This window comes from Labrus mixtus, chromosome 18 (genome assembly GCF_963584025.1).
Source record: "Labrus mixtus chromosome 18, fLabMix1.1, whole genome shotgun sequence".
NCBI classification, from domain to species: Eukaryota; Metazoa; Chordata; class Actinopteri; order Labriformes; family Labridae; genus Labrus; species Labrus mixtus.
In genome coordinates this window covers 6,857,146-6,874,106 of record NC_083629.1, presented here as the reverse complement: position 1 = coordinate 6,874,106, position 16,961 = coordinate 6,857,146, and the positions used below count along the sequence as shown (strand labels likewise).

The window sequence follows — 16,961 nt, the reverse complement described above, 5'->3', positions numbered from 1 at the left end:
ATGTCTTCCTTACAAAAGCATGCCTATGTCATCTGAACTATGCTAATTTCTCTATTCAGCGTCGTTTTGTAGCTAGCTAACAATGGGAGCAAAGGCTGAGACCAAAAGACAAACTGAAACAGCCTTCAGCTCGTGTCGTCATGTTTTTTCCTCTCCAGGTTTGGAGGAGTTGTGTGATGGTCTGAGGCACCAGACTGCAGGTCTGAAGGTCTTACTGCTGAGGAACAACCAGATCACCGCAGACGGCATGGTACACCTCGCCAAAGCACTGGTGAGGAAGCCAATCGTTCTTACCCTTCAGATTTAAAGTCTTCAGGCCCTGACACACCAAGCAGACGGCAAAGATCTAGTCTTTGTCTTGGCCAAAAAGTACTTGAACACACAACAAAGACTACAGCCGACGGCCAACCACCACGTACGTTCTGTGCATGCCAGCAGGCGGCGCTAGTCGGTAATCGCCATTCTAAAAAGGGGAAACCTGAAGAGGGCGAGGAGGGAGAAGAATGCGGCTATATAAACCGTTGTTGTGATACGAGAAGAACATTTTCACACCGCTGTCGGTCACCACTCGGCGACGGGTGGTGACGGAGCTGGACACTCCACAAAAACGGGCGACGTTTGTGGGCCGACCATCTCCTTGGTGTTTCAGGGCCTTTCTAGTACAATATTTCCTCTGTGTCGCTGTCCCTCCTTCACTGCTCATGAGAAAAAATATCCTAGGAATATAATACCAAAAACACTCTTTGGAAGACTTCCACTCGATCCAATCTGACCATGAAGTTCTCACAGCGGCTAAAGTGCTAAGACTAATACCTGCTTTCATCTAGAGCCAGAATTAGGAGCTGAACAGTGTTCGGCCTCAAACAGAGATGTCCCCCTCTAAAACATCCCGCCTCCACTCCGCACGCTCCTAATAACATGCATTCCTTCCGCCTGATTGGCAGCATAAACTGCACCTTCCTGTCATGTGAGTGGCGATTGTGGAAGTCAAAAGGCTGGAAATTAAAGGCCCGCGTGGCACACACACTCACACACTTTCCCTGTCTCCTCCAGTGATACCAAAAGAAGAAACACTTTGATTAAATAATAGATGTGCGTTAAGGAGGGCTGCTCATGTGGCCTGCCAGTCACAGGGATAAGTAGATGTCCTCTCAGGCTGTAATGATGATAATTAGACCCGTAGCTGGTTGTGTGGAATATGATGAAGAGGAGAGCTGTTATTAACCTTTCTGTTTGGTGCTTTTCCTCTCGGTCCTCGAGGCTTCTTATAGGAAGAGGAAGACAGGGGTGTACATTTCGGCTTCTTATTCTCTTGACTGTCACTTCCAGGGTTAGTCCAGCAGTATCTAAATATACTATAAAACTATTTTCCTGAGGCCCGTATGTGATGCACGACTGTATTGTGTTTTTTTTTTGTGTGTGTGTATGTGTGAAAGCATTGTGTGTTTTGGTGGTTTGTCACTCCTTCACCCACCCTCGCCTGTTTTCAGCTCCCCTGCAGAGCCATCACTTGCTAATGTTAGCTCAGAAACGGAGTCAGCCAAGGTCAACAGACAACTACGCTGCTAGCAAGCAAGCTCGCTAACATTTGTTTGCTTGCTCCCGTGCATAAATTGCACGTTAGCTAATGTAACCAAATATACCTTTGAATAGATAATATCACAGATACATCCAGAAAAATTCAGTCTTGAGATGATTGGCTTTATGTCCAGAACATTGACTGTAAGAGATGGACGGAGCAACAGCATTGAGAGAGAAGCCGAAATATTTAGAGATCCCCCTTCTGACTGGCTGCAGACCGCCTTGATCTTAAAAATCCCATATTATCCTCATGTTCACCTCTAATGTTGTCAGTCTGTCAAACCTATAGAGTCGGTTTGAAGCAGGTATCATTAAAACCCTAATTTCAGCCTCTGCCTGCTGCTGTCTCTTTAAGGCCCCCCTCCCCACGTGCCACCTTGCCTCCGATTGGCCAGCTCTCTGAAAGCCTTCCAGGGGGCAGAACACTGCAGGGCTGCACTAAGAGGTTTCCTATGTAGAGGCTGGAAGCCGTCTGATTAAATTCTAGTTTGTCATATCAGGGAAATATGGTGGTCAGACTCTTTCTAAGGCCTCCAACATGATGATGCTGTTTTCTCGGATCACCTGGAACAGATGACACACACATTGAACACACGTTATACTCACACTGTAATCTAGAAGATGATAATAATGGATGATCATTGTACTGACAAATGGTGTTCTGTTGTCAACTTTAGGTCAACTTTAAGTCAAGGTAAATGGGTCAAACTATTAAGGTAAATTACACAGACGCAGAAAGAGCAGGATCTCAATTCTGCAGCTCCACCAGCGTGCATGTTTTTGCTCCAAAATACATCACCAGCGCAATATGTCAGCGCCCGTTTAGCTTCACTTTTGTACAGCGGAAGGAGATGGAGTTGCACTGTTCATATTAATATACAGTCATTACTGTTACTTCAACTTTAACTGTAACATGTCTCACTTTCCTCCATGGCAACACAGAAAGAACTGTACAATCAGAATACTCTCCGTTTTAAGGTTTGCAGATTGAAAGAACTGGAGAATAAGTAGCAAGACACTTAACTTAACAAATCACAGAAGACTAGCCAATGTGGAAAAAAATAGACATGCCGCTGATAGCGTCCAATAAACCGAGCCGTTAATAACCCCTTTCTCTCCGTCCTGCATGCCTTGTTGAAGGATTAAGACAATGGGAGTCTGCACGGGCCAAAATCACGTCTAAATTTAAAAACATAAAAAAGATTATTTGGTTAAATTGGTGAACATGTCACGCAGGCTTCTTGTTTTTCTACATTTTGTGCGTCTGGTGTTTTGTTTTTTTGTTTGAAGCCACCATGTCATGTGTGAAAGCATACTGTGTTTTTGGTAGTTTCACACTCCTACCCCCCTCAAACTTCTCACTCCAACCCTCCTGTGGTTTACGTTTGACAGGCTTCAACCATGCTTGACTCTCACACACTCTCAACCACGCAGTCGCCTCTTTAATTGTCTGCTATTATCCCTCGTGCATATCCATCGGAGCCGCTCTCCCTCTCCTCCTCCCCTCTTCACCGGAGAAGCTTCTCGCCACGCGTTGGATGTGGCGTTGCCTCTCTGAGCTGCAACTCAGCGAGAAAAAAAAGAAGAGAGGAGGACGAGGAGGAGGAGTAGGAGGGGGGTCCTCTCAAGTGTGTTTGTTGTCACAGCGCTGCAAATTAACTCAGAAGAAGACGCTCTGTGGGTCTGTCGCTCGCCTTCCTGGCTTCCTTTCCACCCCCGCGCTCCCGCTCTCTTCAGAGCAGTGACCAGAGGAATTTAACAAGGGTGGCGAGGCGAGGGGGCATCGAGGAGTGGGTGGTGCGTTCCTCTTCAAGCTGTTGGGCAGCATGGGCCTCTTGTGCCCCAGACACCCCCAGCTTTGTGCGCCAGCTAATCAACCTTCAATGCTAATGTGGCTCTGGAGAGAGGAAACAGAAGTTCTGAGCGTTTAACATGAGAGGAAACGGTTTGAAAAGGAATAATAATCACCGCATAATAATAATGATAATTAAAACTTCTCCGCCTTTTACACACTCACTCACACACACTGAAAGCCGCTCACTGCAGAGCCCTTATTGTCGGGGAAAGTTTGGGGACATCATTTCAAAACAATCATTAAAAATCCGCAGCTCCATGAATCCAGTTTAAAAAAAAACTTCTCAATATGACCGCCCATGTTTTTGCAGCCGGTGCTGCGGATTCTGCAGGTTCTGGATCTGGGTGAGAACCTCCTGGGGAACGAGGGGATCCAGGTGATCAGGGAGCCTCTGATGCAGAACACGTCGGTGCTGCAGCTCGGCCTGGCCAAAACAGACATCACCTGTGAAGGTACAAACATGTTCATCCATAAAGACTATCAGGATGTTTTTTTTTTATTTACTTTTTGTATATATTTAATTATACAATTTCTGGTCGCTGTAGCCATGATAGTTTTTCAGTGCAACATTTCCCCCGTCTGGTGTGTTGTTGTGGTGAAGGTGCGGTGGCGTTGGCAGAGTTCCTCGCCGAGAGTCATCAGATCGAGCAGCTTGACCTCTGTCACAACGAGGTGAAGGTCGGAGGTCTGATGGCGTTGTGTCTCGCTCTGAGGATCAACAGCTCTCTGACCACTCTGGATGTAGACCCTCACAGACCCTCACAGGACCAGGTAGGCACGGTTTTAACGTACTTATATACGCGTAGAGATGTGTGTGTGTGCAGCTTTACACGGTTTGTAGCGTGAAGTATTTGTACTCGATGGTTGGCAGAGCTGATTAGTGGCCAGAGATAAGTTCATGATCTGAGAGGTTAAAGAATGAACTTTTATACTCAACTTTTAAAGGCCAAAATGCACGAGAAGCAAGAAAAATGTGCTCGTGTAAATCATGAACTGAAAACTCACAGAAGAAATATGAACCCACACCCCAAAAGTATACAACACATATAAAACATGCACAGTGATGTATTCATTTGAAATGTAAGGGTGAGCTTTGTTGAACAGATGCAGAGAAACAGGAGCGATTGCTGAGTTTTCAGCATGAGCAACAATTACTGATGCTGCTCATTATTGGTCCAATCCGATATTTTTCACAGCGGGGAACGTTTGTCTCTTTTTGTACAAAGACGATTACAGAGAGGAATTAATTTGTTGTTCATTTCCACAAATTTCATGGAGATAAAAAAAAAAACTGCAGGATGTTTTTATACGAAGAAAGAAGACGATGGTTATCAGCCCTCGTCATGCGGTAAATATATAGGATAGACTGAATACTAAATAAAGCAGAGAACCAGCTGTGATCTATGTGACTGTAGAGACAAATGTACAGATTTAAAAGATGCAGAGACATAAAAACTGTTCTTATAGAGCGATGTCACAGTTTGTCAAAAACAAAGAGTAGACCCAAGTGCAGGTTTGATCAAAAAGGCTAAAGACACACAAAGTGAGTCTGTGAGCAAATAAGGCAGACTTTTTTGGCTTTTTATGACTTTATTTTAGAGATAGGACAGTTGAGTCAGAAATCAGGGAGAGAGAGAGAGGGGATGACATGCAGGAAAGGAGCCATGGGTCAGATTCGAACCCGGGACTCGCACTACCCACTATTCTACTGGCGCCCCCATAAGGCTTCCTTTTAACAAATCCAACAAGGAGAAAACCAACAGCCATGAGGAAACTACAACACAGGAACATAGTCAACAGAAAGTCTGACAATGAAGTGACCCAAAAAGGAAGCGACAGACTAAATACAATCAATCAATCCTCACAGGTGAGACTGACAGGTCACAGGTGAGATCAATCAAGAAAGGAGGGAAACCAGACAGACCAAAAACCACCAGCAGTAAAACTCCTTCCAGACTGAAGATGTTCAGAAACTCTGTTTAAAGTGTTTCTGTTTCGACGGGGAAAACTGATGGCAGACGTTAACAAACTAGCGCTGGTGCTAACGTTGCTAACTGGACTTTTTACACGCTCACACACACACATACAAAGTTACTCTCCCACTATGTTGACGAGCAGAGACGCCTGGATGTGACGCCTTTGTAAAATGACATGGACATTGTAGAGGAATGGCGAGGACATTTTTCGCATGCCAAGGAAATCGTTTTTGACTTGGCGTGCTCATGACAGACACAACAGTGCGTTTTGCGTTTTTGTGTGGATGAAGTTGTTTTTGAGAACTGAGCGTGATGACGGAGGAGGAAAAACTTCAGTTAAAGAGAAACTTCTTTGAACAGGAAATACACAGAGGTTAAAAAGCAACATGAGGGAACATTTCAAAATAAAACAGGAAATGGAATCCAAACCCTGAAATGAACAAAATATTAAACTTCACAGGAATGAATCATGATAAGAGGTGCTCATTGATTTTATTTAAAGATTACAAACTTCACCTGTACCTCAGGTGTTCTGATAGAACGTCTGCTGTCATAGTTAAGAGGATCTACTTTATGTCCATGAGCTCTGCAGGCCTTCAAACCACCCTCACTGCTCCTTCATTTGAATTCTCTCTCTAATCGCGGCTGAACGGGCGACTCGAGGATCACATCGTGTGTGTTGTGAAACACTCACTGTGGTCACAGATTTGTCACTTGGAGACAAAACGAAGTCATTTGTGTCTCGTTTCATCAGTGCTTCTTGTTTTTTGTTTTTTTCTCTCTCCTCCCATCGTGGCTGCAGAGGCCCGGGGAAAACGATGCCATAACTTTAATACATGCCCCTGCTGGATTCACAAAATAATTACCCACACTTGCCATCTGTTTGTCATGATTTTATCTCTGCTAACTTATTTGCATATTAAAGCATTAATTAAAATCTCTGAGGAGCGGGATGCTTACTTTAAAATTAACTCTGAAGGCGATCCGTGCACAGCTTCCAGAGTTGTTTTATTTTTGTTTGCAGTGGTTTTCTGTTTGTCTGCGCGTTGTTTACACGATTAAGTCTGATTTTTATGAAATGTCTCCTCTGGCTAAAGTCAGACAGCGAGATGTGCCAGATTTCACAGAGGCGGCTTTTAAGAGCTTCTGTGAATGTGTGTCATTATAGCTGGGACTTCTTCTCCTTCTTCTTCTTCCTCGTCTTCCTCACTCCTCATGCACATGCACCAAAGCCTCCATATTGGCGGCTCTGTGTTCATGCTCCTCTAAGCCGCCCAGAGACGTGATTAGCATTCCCGCCATTGGTGGGAGTTAGTGCGGCTGGTATTTTAAGGGAATGGTAATAAGGGAATTTTTAAGCCCTGTCAGGTTTTGGAGTCACACAGCTGGGATTTGTCTTGGCGTGGCACATCCAGGTGGGAGGAGTGACGATTGTATTAAAAAGCAAATCTTTCCATCAGAAAACAGCGGGCGGCCAGATCAAGTGTTCTCGCTCAGTCACATCCCGGCCGCCCAGGAATACTGAAAATTTCATTCTTGTGAAGGGAAATAAGTGATGGTATGAATGTGAGCGAGTGACAGAGGGGGTTAGCAGCACTTTGTGAGCGCTTGTGTGTGTGTGTGGTTTTAGGAGCGTGCGGGGGGGGGGGGCGATTGAAGATGCGCATATTTAAAAGGCGAGAAGAGAAGGTGGCGAGAGGGGAGGAAATGTGGGGCTCTCTTGTCTTTGTTTACAAGAGTCTGATTTTTCATGTCTGTTGCCACGCTGCTGCATTTGATCACTGGCCTGTCTGCTGTTAATTATTAATTATTTACCCTCCTAAAATATTCATGCACCCGGCCGGGCGGGAAGCTGCCTCTTCCGAGGGGCAGCCGCTGAAGGTGGAGCTGTTTATTCATCCTGATCAGGGGCTCCGACAGCACGCTAATGAACTAAACTTCCTCTTGCCCGGCTCGCTCTTCATGGCGGCCCGGGCAAGAGGAGGACTCTCACGGCCTGTTTACCTGTTTGATGCCTCAATATTTGTCTTTGGATTTTTGTCCGCCGTGAGTCTGTGAGCCGTTTCCAGCAGAGATAACGCCGCTCTGTGTCCTCCGCTCAATGTCGCGTGTCGGCAAGGTGGAGCTGATACAGAACTGTCCTCTCACTATGTCATAATTACATCGACGCGTGCGTGCGTGTGTGTGTGCGAGTGGGATAGTAGAGTTGAAAAGTTGAAAGTATTTCTGTCTTCACTCCACTACCTAACACTTGGTGGTAATTTATCAGGTACACCTGTTGGATCTTTTGCACTTCAATGCAGCAGCTTGGCATTTTCCACCGTTATTACCAAGTTTGCAATGTTCACTGTTTGTTGACATTGTCCTAATTGTGCAAATTTAGAGCCTGACCGTCCAGCTTCAGGGCCCAGGGCTAAGTTTGAGCCACATGACCAAACAGGACGACGATAACAGCATGCTGAGATACTTTCCTTCCCCAGTTCTGTTGTGCGTCAGTGAGCTGAATGAACTAAAGATAAAGAAATTGAGGGGAAGGCTCAGCTGTCGTAATTTTACCTCCTCCTTATATTCTGGACAGGACAATAAAAAAAGGCCAAAGACAAAACCTGCATTGACTCCTCAAACATCTCAGTGCACCAAAATGGATGCAGCTCTTTTCTTTATATGTGGTGCTTTCACAATTAGATTACACAATTCCTGAAAACTCGCTTTGTCGGCCACTTCTTGTCGTCTCATTCGACAGAGATAAACTCTCGCTGTGAGGTGCATGTGTGAACAAACATGTTTCAGGGGCAAATTCTCCAGGAATTGTCAGGAGTGCATGTGTGGAAAAAACGGCTAATGACATTATTTTTTATAATCCTTGATTATTTAGCCAGTCGGAAACATGCATGTCAACAGACGATTCCTGTGAGCTGAACTGTTTTATTCTTTATTTCCTCAAAGAACCTGCACTATAATCACCTCAGTTTAGTTCACTTTGGATTACTTTACTGTGCAGAGGTTCAGGAGTGACACCTGAGCCGAGCTACACGTGTCTGCGTCTCGTCTGTGGCGATCTCTGAGGGAAATGTTCTGCACAAAGGGTGCTTATTTTAGGCGCGGCGCGAAACAGAGAGGTCTCCTGGCGTGTTTTTTTGGGCTCCTTCCTGTCACGGTCAGTCCCTGCAGGGCGGCGGGGTGACACGACGGCCTGACCATGCATGTAGCCGGCGCTCAGGTTCCAGAAGCATCATGATGACATGGCTGCTCCGGGGACCCGAGTATGAAGGCAGACACCAGCAACCAGGCAGAACAAACCTCCCAGCATGCCTCACAGGGCAGCGGAGGAGGATCAGAGCAGGCAGGGGTGGGGGTGGGGGGGATGGAGGGGGGCACACTGATACCAGATCAGCCAGACACCTACTGGAACCACAACACAGGTCAGGGAGTGTGGAGGAGAGACAGGTTTTAACAACAATTTAACCAGAGAACAGCTCATTTCTCAAACCTTTACAACCAAAAGTAAAATCTAATATTTCACCCAGCATTTGAATATGTGCTCTATAACTACAAATACTCTCCTACAGAAAGAGGAAATGATGTATCTGAGTTTTTCCCACCCTCAGTTCAAACTGAAGACAACGGTTTATTACCAAAGGACAGATGTGGGGGCTGCAGGATGCAAACATCCTAAGGTCATTCAAAGTTAAAGCACAATTAATCAGATCATAACATACAGCATCGATTTCAAAATTTGACTTTTGAGACAGGTCATCAAAAAGGCAACAACTGGATAGCAAATTTGGTCAGATGCTTCAAATGTGATGATCTAGGTACATGCGTTGTTAGTTGTGCATTTGCAGGCTCTTGGTCAAATAAATATGCAATATGGGCCATTTCTCGGATATAATGGGGGGACTTAAAGATAATAAGGTCGGGAACCACTGGTGTAAAACATGAAGAACAGGTAGACACAATCTTAGAGCAAATACGGACTTCTTTTTTGTTCATTTTTGCACTTTATACCGTGATTGCAGTCTTGAAAAATGCTCTCTTGCATCACCTTCTTTCCTCATATCGTGCAGATCTAGACAGTGTCCAGAAATGTTTAGATGTAGAGTTGGTTCTCTGACAAAGAGGCTGTTTCTGAAACATTGAGAGTAAAAATGGACTGGCCAAGAACCTAAGATTTGCCAGTCTCTAAATAAGAAAAACTTGCCTCAAGTGCAAATTACACTCTACACATAAATTCAGCTCCTCTTACAGTTATAGTTTTACACAGGACAACTCTTGGTGCTTATATTTCCAATATCCTAATTTAATCAAATTCAAACCAACTGACACAAATTGAACCAGGTGGTGTTAATGAATCAGGGGGGGTCTTGAACTTTAAGGTTTTCACCCAGTTTTTCCAGCAGGTTTACGACACCTGCTGACACACACTTTAAGAAAAAAAAAGTGATCAAAGAAAAGCCAAAAGGGCCTCCAAATGTAGCTCTGGCCCTGATTCATTAACGACTAAAACAACATCCCATACGCACTGCAACAGTTTTATGATTTTTTTAAATGTTTGCAACGCTCAGAAGAAGTCTAATGACCGAGCTGTACACAAACACAAATGATCTGCATGGACGGATGGGACGGGAACACAGTTATTTAAACCACATCCAAGCAGATGAATGTAATGTGCCAAGAATGGAAGTGTGATGTCAGACTGTTTTCAGCGAGTCTGTCATCAAATAAAAGCTGGTCTGGTCCAGCTGGATCACTAAACTCCTGTTGTGTCTCTTAAATGCTCCATTAGAGACTCGACTCTTCCTCCCGATACTCAGAGAGGGACGAGGCTGGATGAGTCACTCCGTAGACGAGAGGGGGCTCGGGCTGCCGAGGGGGGGTGGAGTGTGTGTGTGTGTGTGTGTGTGTGTGTGTGTTTGTGTGTTTGTGGGGGGGCAATCCCCTGTCTCTCTGCAAACACAACAACAACAGCAGCAGCAACACACTCTTCGCTGCACTCCTGATGTATTTTCAGGCAAAAACAGGCATATTTGCCAGCTGTGTAATTTACTGCGACTCTCATTTGCATATTAAAGCCTTAATTAGCCCCTCTGAGCGTGTGTGTGTGTGTGTGTGTGTGTGTGTGTGTGTGTGTGTGTGTGTGTGTGTGTGTGTGTTTGTGTGTGTGTGTTAGCGAGGGGTTTGGGGGTGTAGTGTAATCACTTGGACGTGTAGTCAGGGGAAGGTCTGGATGTGGGCCGGAGGGGAACGGAGTCACTTCCAGCCCCGGCCCCCCGCCCCCCCTCTCTCTCTGTGGACCGACTGGTTCTGATATGGAGCGAGGAGGAGGAGGAGGAGCTCTTTGATGAAGAACACTCGACATGTCTGCTTGTCATTTTTAATCACTCTAACAAACCCAGAGGTGTGACCTGTTCCTGGCTTTATATCCTGTTAGAGAGAAGGGGGGGGGGGGGGGTGATGGGAACTGGAGGTGGGAACAAGGAAACACGACGCTGTCTTTTTAAGGTGTTCACATTCAACACTCACCTCGCCGTGTTAACATGAAACCTCTTCAAACAGGATTGTCCCTCAGTACTATCCTTAGCTGGCTGCAAAATGATTTTTTTAAAACTGGTAAATGTCACATTTTTAAACTGATTAACATCTCTCACTCACCAAAGACATGCTGCTCAGCTTTATTGGTGACTTTCTAGTGCCGGTAGGTGTGAATGTTTGTATGTCAGTCCTGCATTACACTGGTGACCTGTCCAGGTGTACTGTAACCCCGCCTCTCCTGATGTCAGCTGGTAATCTGCTCTAGGAACAGGACTGGTTGTAAAGATATTGGAGGGATGGATGTTTATCCAAGCTATGTTTTAAGTATGAAGCATTTTTGCTTCATCTTTTTACATTGGACAAGTGCAATTTTTTTTGTACACCTTTAGGCCGTGTTCACACTGGACTTCTTTTTTCAGAAAAAAACGCTGCTTTCAGCACCTTTTGAGCGCTTATGCGCGAGTGTTCTGTAACTTTAACAACGGGATCTAGCGTACGGTGCAACCGTGCCGGAGCCGGCCGGAGCACAGCGCATCAATTTAGCGCAGAAAAGAACAAACGGGACGGGAAGTCAGACACCGATACAACATTAAAACATCCGGTTTATTTTCAGATAATATAAGTTTATAAGGTTTGTATTGAGTTTTATACCACGAACATCGTATTATCTCGTGCTGTTGCGAGTGAATCTGTAAAATTACCGCGGAAATTCCTTTGTCTCCGTACTCCAGCTGTACGGCTGTGCTCTCCGTGCTGTGGACTGAGAACGCAGCCGGTGGGTGTTGACAGATGAGGATGCACGGACCCATAACAGACCGTAGCGGACACGCAATGCACACATATCTGGTGGAAGTTCGCCGTTTTTGGGCACCGGTAACTAGGGACGTAGGTTACTACTCATCCTGATTGGTCAGCTATCAGAAAGGCGCTTGACGTCACCCAGCGCTTTTCTGAAAAGTTGAAGTAATTCAACTGAAAAAGGCGTCGGGCGCAGCGCTTTTTAAAAAGGCCTCATCCTTTTTCCTTTTTCTATAGGCTTGTATGTGAAAAAGGCGTAGAAAGCCTGAAGACACCGCAGCACCACTTTGCATTTTGAGTCTAGTTTTGACTGAGGAGCTTCCAGCACACGTCAAGCTGAAAAGAGCAGTTTGACCCGGACAAGAAGTCAGGCACAGGATCACACAGAGCATCGGGTCAATCTCAAAATAAAACATCACATACAGACTGCTGATTGTATCAGTCAGCCTCGGAAAATCAAAGTGACCTGTTTAATAGGAAGTTGTGATCTTGAAGTTCTTCTGTGACTTGGTGAATTCAGCTGTTTTTGGCTCGGCTATGTGTTACAAACCGTTCCAGTAGGATTTGGTATGTACCTTTGGAAGGAGCAGAACTACAGCACAGATGAATATCGGCACACTTGCATGCGGTGGGGGTCTCAGCGTAACAACGTGTCCTAAGTGCACTAGTACTGAAGGTGGACAAACGGATGTGTGGTAATTTGTATTAACGAGCAGCTGACTCAAATCACAACACTTTTAGAGGCTCTTCAGTAAAACGGCTCTCAGTGACTTTCTGGTGTTGACACAAATCAAAGCTCAGCATTTCATTCATTGATAAGGATATTATTAATGCACCTCTATCTCCACTTTGTGCAACAAGCTAACAAGCTCTGCTGAGTGATAAAAGTGTCAGTGGCTTGTAGAGCCCCCTCCTTCCTCGTTTCTCCTCCAGAGAGGAAAATAGAAACGGGGCGTCAAGGTAAAAACGCATTGCTCGGGGCCGGTTAGGACACTCAAATAGGAAACAATAGAATCAACCTGATTTTGTCGCTGACACTCGTTCATGAACTTCATGTTATGAAGGTCAGTTAGTTCCAATGGAGATAGACCCAACATTGGTTAACCACTCACAGGTTCATTTGGAGTGACATCATGTTTAATTATGATCCCTTTAATTGGGACATCAGAACACATGGCAGCTGTCTGTTTTCTGAAAGTCTCATTAAATATTATTTAGTGAGCGTGGCCCGGCCGACTCACACCAGATGGACAGTCTCAGCTTTGAAACTTAAGTCGCCTTTTTGAAAACTTTTCCCCACTTTGCAGCTCTGCTGACACACAGCAGACAGTTCAACATTTAAACTTTTCTTCGGAGCCACGAGGTCGTTTTATGTAGAAGAGGCTTTTCTCAGTGGTCATAGCCCAGTAAGTCCACATTCCCCATTCAGACATGCAAGACGCTCGCTCAAACAAACTCGGCATAATGACCAAAACACTGCAAGCTCTGCAATTGATATGGGCCTCTTCTGCATACGGGGGCATATGTATATCAGCCCCGCATAAGTGGGGGTATCGGATCGCATCGCCTTTCAGCGGGCATGTCCTGAGGCGCCACGCTCAAACAGTCACCCATCGGCAGCTGGCAGCCTCTCATCTGACTACCATGAAGCCCCATGCGTGTCTTCCTCTCTCGCTCCCTTCATCCACCAGCCACTTCCCTTTCACTTCTGAATGGCGGGCTGACTGCAGAAATTGCCCCTGTCCACCACGCGCGCTGAATATTGAAACTATGAATATGAAATTTCTTGGCAAGACTTCAACGAACTCTGAAGTGAGAGCCCTTCAAACTCTCCCGACACACTCGAACCCTCAAGTATCGTCTCTGTTTTTGCACTCGAGGATCGATCGTCCCTTTGCTGCGTGGAGGGATATCAGAAGAGGAAGAGGGGGATGGTCTTCTGCGGTTGGGCTCCAAAGTCACCGACTGAAGAGGAAACTCCTGGTGCTAAAGCTCTGAAGACAACAAAATAAAACACCTTCCTCTGAGAAGAGTTTTGGCTGAAAGGAAAAAGACAACATTCAAATAAAAAACATCCCTCCATCCTCTCTGTCAGACATGTCCTTCCTCTCCTTCACCTTCAGGGACGGCCGTGCTGATTGCAGATCAATACTGGCCTGCCATGATCAGCACTTAACATGTTTTCCTCCCTGACCAGCGGCAGGAGCCAATTTGTTTATGGAGATTTAATTGAGTTAATGTTTAAAAGCAGGACAGGAGCTGGATCTAAAAACTGGCCCCGTGTCAGATTCCTCCTGCCTGATGTGGGAATAAAAAAAGAGTAAATGGGGTGAGAGAAGTGTGTGCACGTTCGGGGCCACGGTCAGACCTCTCTGCCTGAGCTGAGGGTCAGTGATCCTCACCCTAATGGATCCTAAAGGAGGGAAAGTCTTTTATCGCAAAGTGTGTTAGCGGTGACTTTCAAAGTGTTCAAACAGAACTGGATTTGTTTGAGACGAGAGAACACCGGAGATGAATTTAGACTTTGTTCATCAGTGTCAAAACAAGTGCACATTCTGTTTGAAAAGAGATTTTTATTCCTTTGTTCCCCCAATAGCAATCGCTGCAGGCCACAAGTGGGAATAAGTAGCCTCTGTATGGTAGTTAAACTTTGTGGTAGAAGTGTTTTTCCAACTGTTAAAGTTCCAATGTAAGATATCTACTGATTTAAATGATAAAATGATCTTACTATATGATCAGACATGAAGGAAATGAAGTGCTGGCTTCTCTGACAACAATGCAGCAGTCAGTATGTTCTCCTTCTAACTTTAAATTCTGCTCCTGAATGCTCTGGATTTGTTTGGACCAGAGAAGGTAGGAGGTTTTAAGGCATTCCCACACGGCCGTTTTGGACGCCCCTCGGTTTGTCAGATATGAGAGCAGTTATCAGGTCAACAGGTGTTGCAGTGATGGAAGCGGTCAAGAGAAGTGGTTCAGATAGAAGTGATTGTACCCGACCTAAAAAGCCTCTGCATGTTTCTAATAAGCTCCACGAGCAGAAACGTGCTCAAACTAGGATCAATATTGGAGATGCTTTTGAAAAATGGAGAGAGGTTAGAACACAGAAAGGTTTACAGACCAGAAACCAGACTGCTTGACATGATGTTGCCAAAAGTTCTCAAATGCCGTGAAATTTCTGATCACATCAGAACAGCTTCTCAGGAACAAACCGAGTTTAGTTTTTTCTATGTGTGGTAGGACACATTTCTATGTCCTGAATTTGATGTTGCAGCAGTAAGAGTTCAAACACCTCGGTGTGTGACAGCAGTGTAAATACAGTAAACCTTAGTTTGTCATCAAAAGGTCGTACTGAAAGTCAGCCCTGGTATCAGTCCTCTTGTCCTGCCGTCCCGTCCTTCATGTCCCTCTTCCTCCATCCCACTGTCCCCTCGCCCCCCTCTCTGGTCCGGGCACCATGGAGGGGAGGTAATTGGATTTGTTGTCACCTCGGCTGGCTGGCAGTCCGGGCCTGTCTGCTCAGCTTAGCGATGAAGACATCAGTGTGACAGGAACCCTGGGAGAGGATCAGCTGGTGTCCTGGACGCGGCTAATAAAGCCGTGGTCATGCCTCGGCCATGCTGCCACGGCTGCAGCCAGCTGTTACCTCTGCCACTTCTCCCCCCTGTGCCCGAGCCCACTCCACAGCTCGGGGAGCGAGGGGGTGATGTGGAGGATGAAGAGTGGGCAGCCTTATTAAAGCAGATGCCAGCCCCCCGCCCTCTCACTCTGTCGGAGAGGTCAGAGGACCCGCCGCTGTGTTTCCGGGCGATGCTGGCACCAGACGCCGCTGTCCTGGCATTTGCTGTGTCGCTCGACGTCTTATTAAAGCTCTGACAGGACGAGAGCCAAAGTCAGGGTCTGAAGTGGAGGCTCCGGTGACGCTGTCCCCTGATTCACCCCGTCAGGGATCAACGGGTCCCGTCCTCAGTGTCCTGCAGGATACGCTCGTCTTTTAACAGTCACTTATTCATGCAAAAAAGAAACTCTGGATGATCCTTCTGAAGATGCTTGTGCAGTTTTGTAGATATTTAACTCGGAGCAGATTTAAAGGAAGTTTGTTGGGTGTGTGTTGACAACTTCACTTTGAGGTGTGAGATGTATATTATAACCGGGAGTCATCTTTCAACATCCTGTCCAGCGTCATTCACCAAAACTGGAGAAGAGGAAACTCACTCAGTCGGAGGACGAGAGTCCAAAGACCGAGATGAACTGATGGAGGTGTACTCAACAAATTAAACACGTCTCTATTGAAAGGCTGGTCCCATCAGTCAGTGTGGAAACAGATCAGGACGGGTGGTGTGTTGACTCTTAACAGTGATGAGGTCGCTCTCTGACAGATGACCTGGCATGACCAAGGTGTAGGTGACCAATATCACACCGCAAACACAAACACACGTCAGTCACATGTTAGAGAACGTGTTACTGTCACCTGAATAGTTTCCTTCTTCTTCTTCTTCTCTGTCCGCCCCTATTTGAATACATTTCTTTACATGCACTCTCATACTTATTGTAAACTAGTGTTGAAGTACTCAAAATCGGTCTTGGTCTCAAGACCACTTTGTGAAGGTCTCGGTCTCGTCTCTGAATCAAAATATTTTTTCTCGGTCTTGTAGTTTGATTTCTATCCCCCGGTTACAGTCAGCCGCAACCTTCCCGGTGTTATGGTCTAAGTGAGTGACACGCCCCCCGCACACAAGATGAGGATTTTTCAGAGATATTTATGGTCCTGGTCTTGCCTTGGTCTCATCCTGCCTTGTTCTTGGTCTTGAGTCTGTCTCGGTTTTTAAATGTCTTGGCCTTGTCTCGGTCTCGGAGCACTCTGGTCTTGGTTAGTGTGGTCTTGACTACAACACTACTGCTTACTCACAAGATTAGAAATCTGAAAATCATTACCACATTTTTGTTGTATCAGCACATTTCTGTGTGCTGTGGATTCCTCACTTCTCCTCCAGCTCCATTCTGAAAACATAAAACCCAACCTTTATTTCCCATGATGCATTTTCATGTTTGAAGGTTGAACTTAATGCACGGTGCAGAAGACTTTTTTTTGTCTCAGTTTTGCACGAGAAGAATAGTTTGTAATTCAGACACTCTTGCAGCCAACACAGAGGCGAGCCTATAACACGGAGGCTGCAGGTTTACCTTCAAGGATTCTGTTTAAGAAATGTCACAGACACGGA

At 45.7% G+C, this 16,961-nt stretch overlaps 1 protein-coding gene across 1 annotated transcript in view; it reads left to right on the top strand.

Moving 5' to 3' along the window:
- Window positions 1–16,961, top strand: part of si:dkey-288a3.2 (protein phosphatase 1 regulatory subunit 37) — a 54,877-nt gene that overhangs the window by 23,275 nt on the left and 14,641 nt on the right. Inside the window, exons 8-10 of the mRNA XM_061063118.1 lie at window positions 159–271; window positions 3,747–3,888; window positions 4,038–4,207. Coding sequence (XP_060919101.1) covers window positions 159–271; window positions 3,747–3,888; window positions 4,038–4,207 — 425 coding nt within the window. The remainder of the gene's footprint in view (window positions 1–158; window positions 272–3,746; window positions 3,889–4,037; window positions 4,208–16,961) is intronic.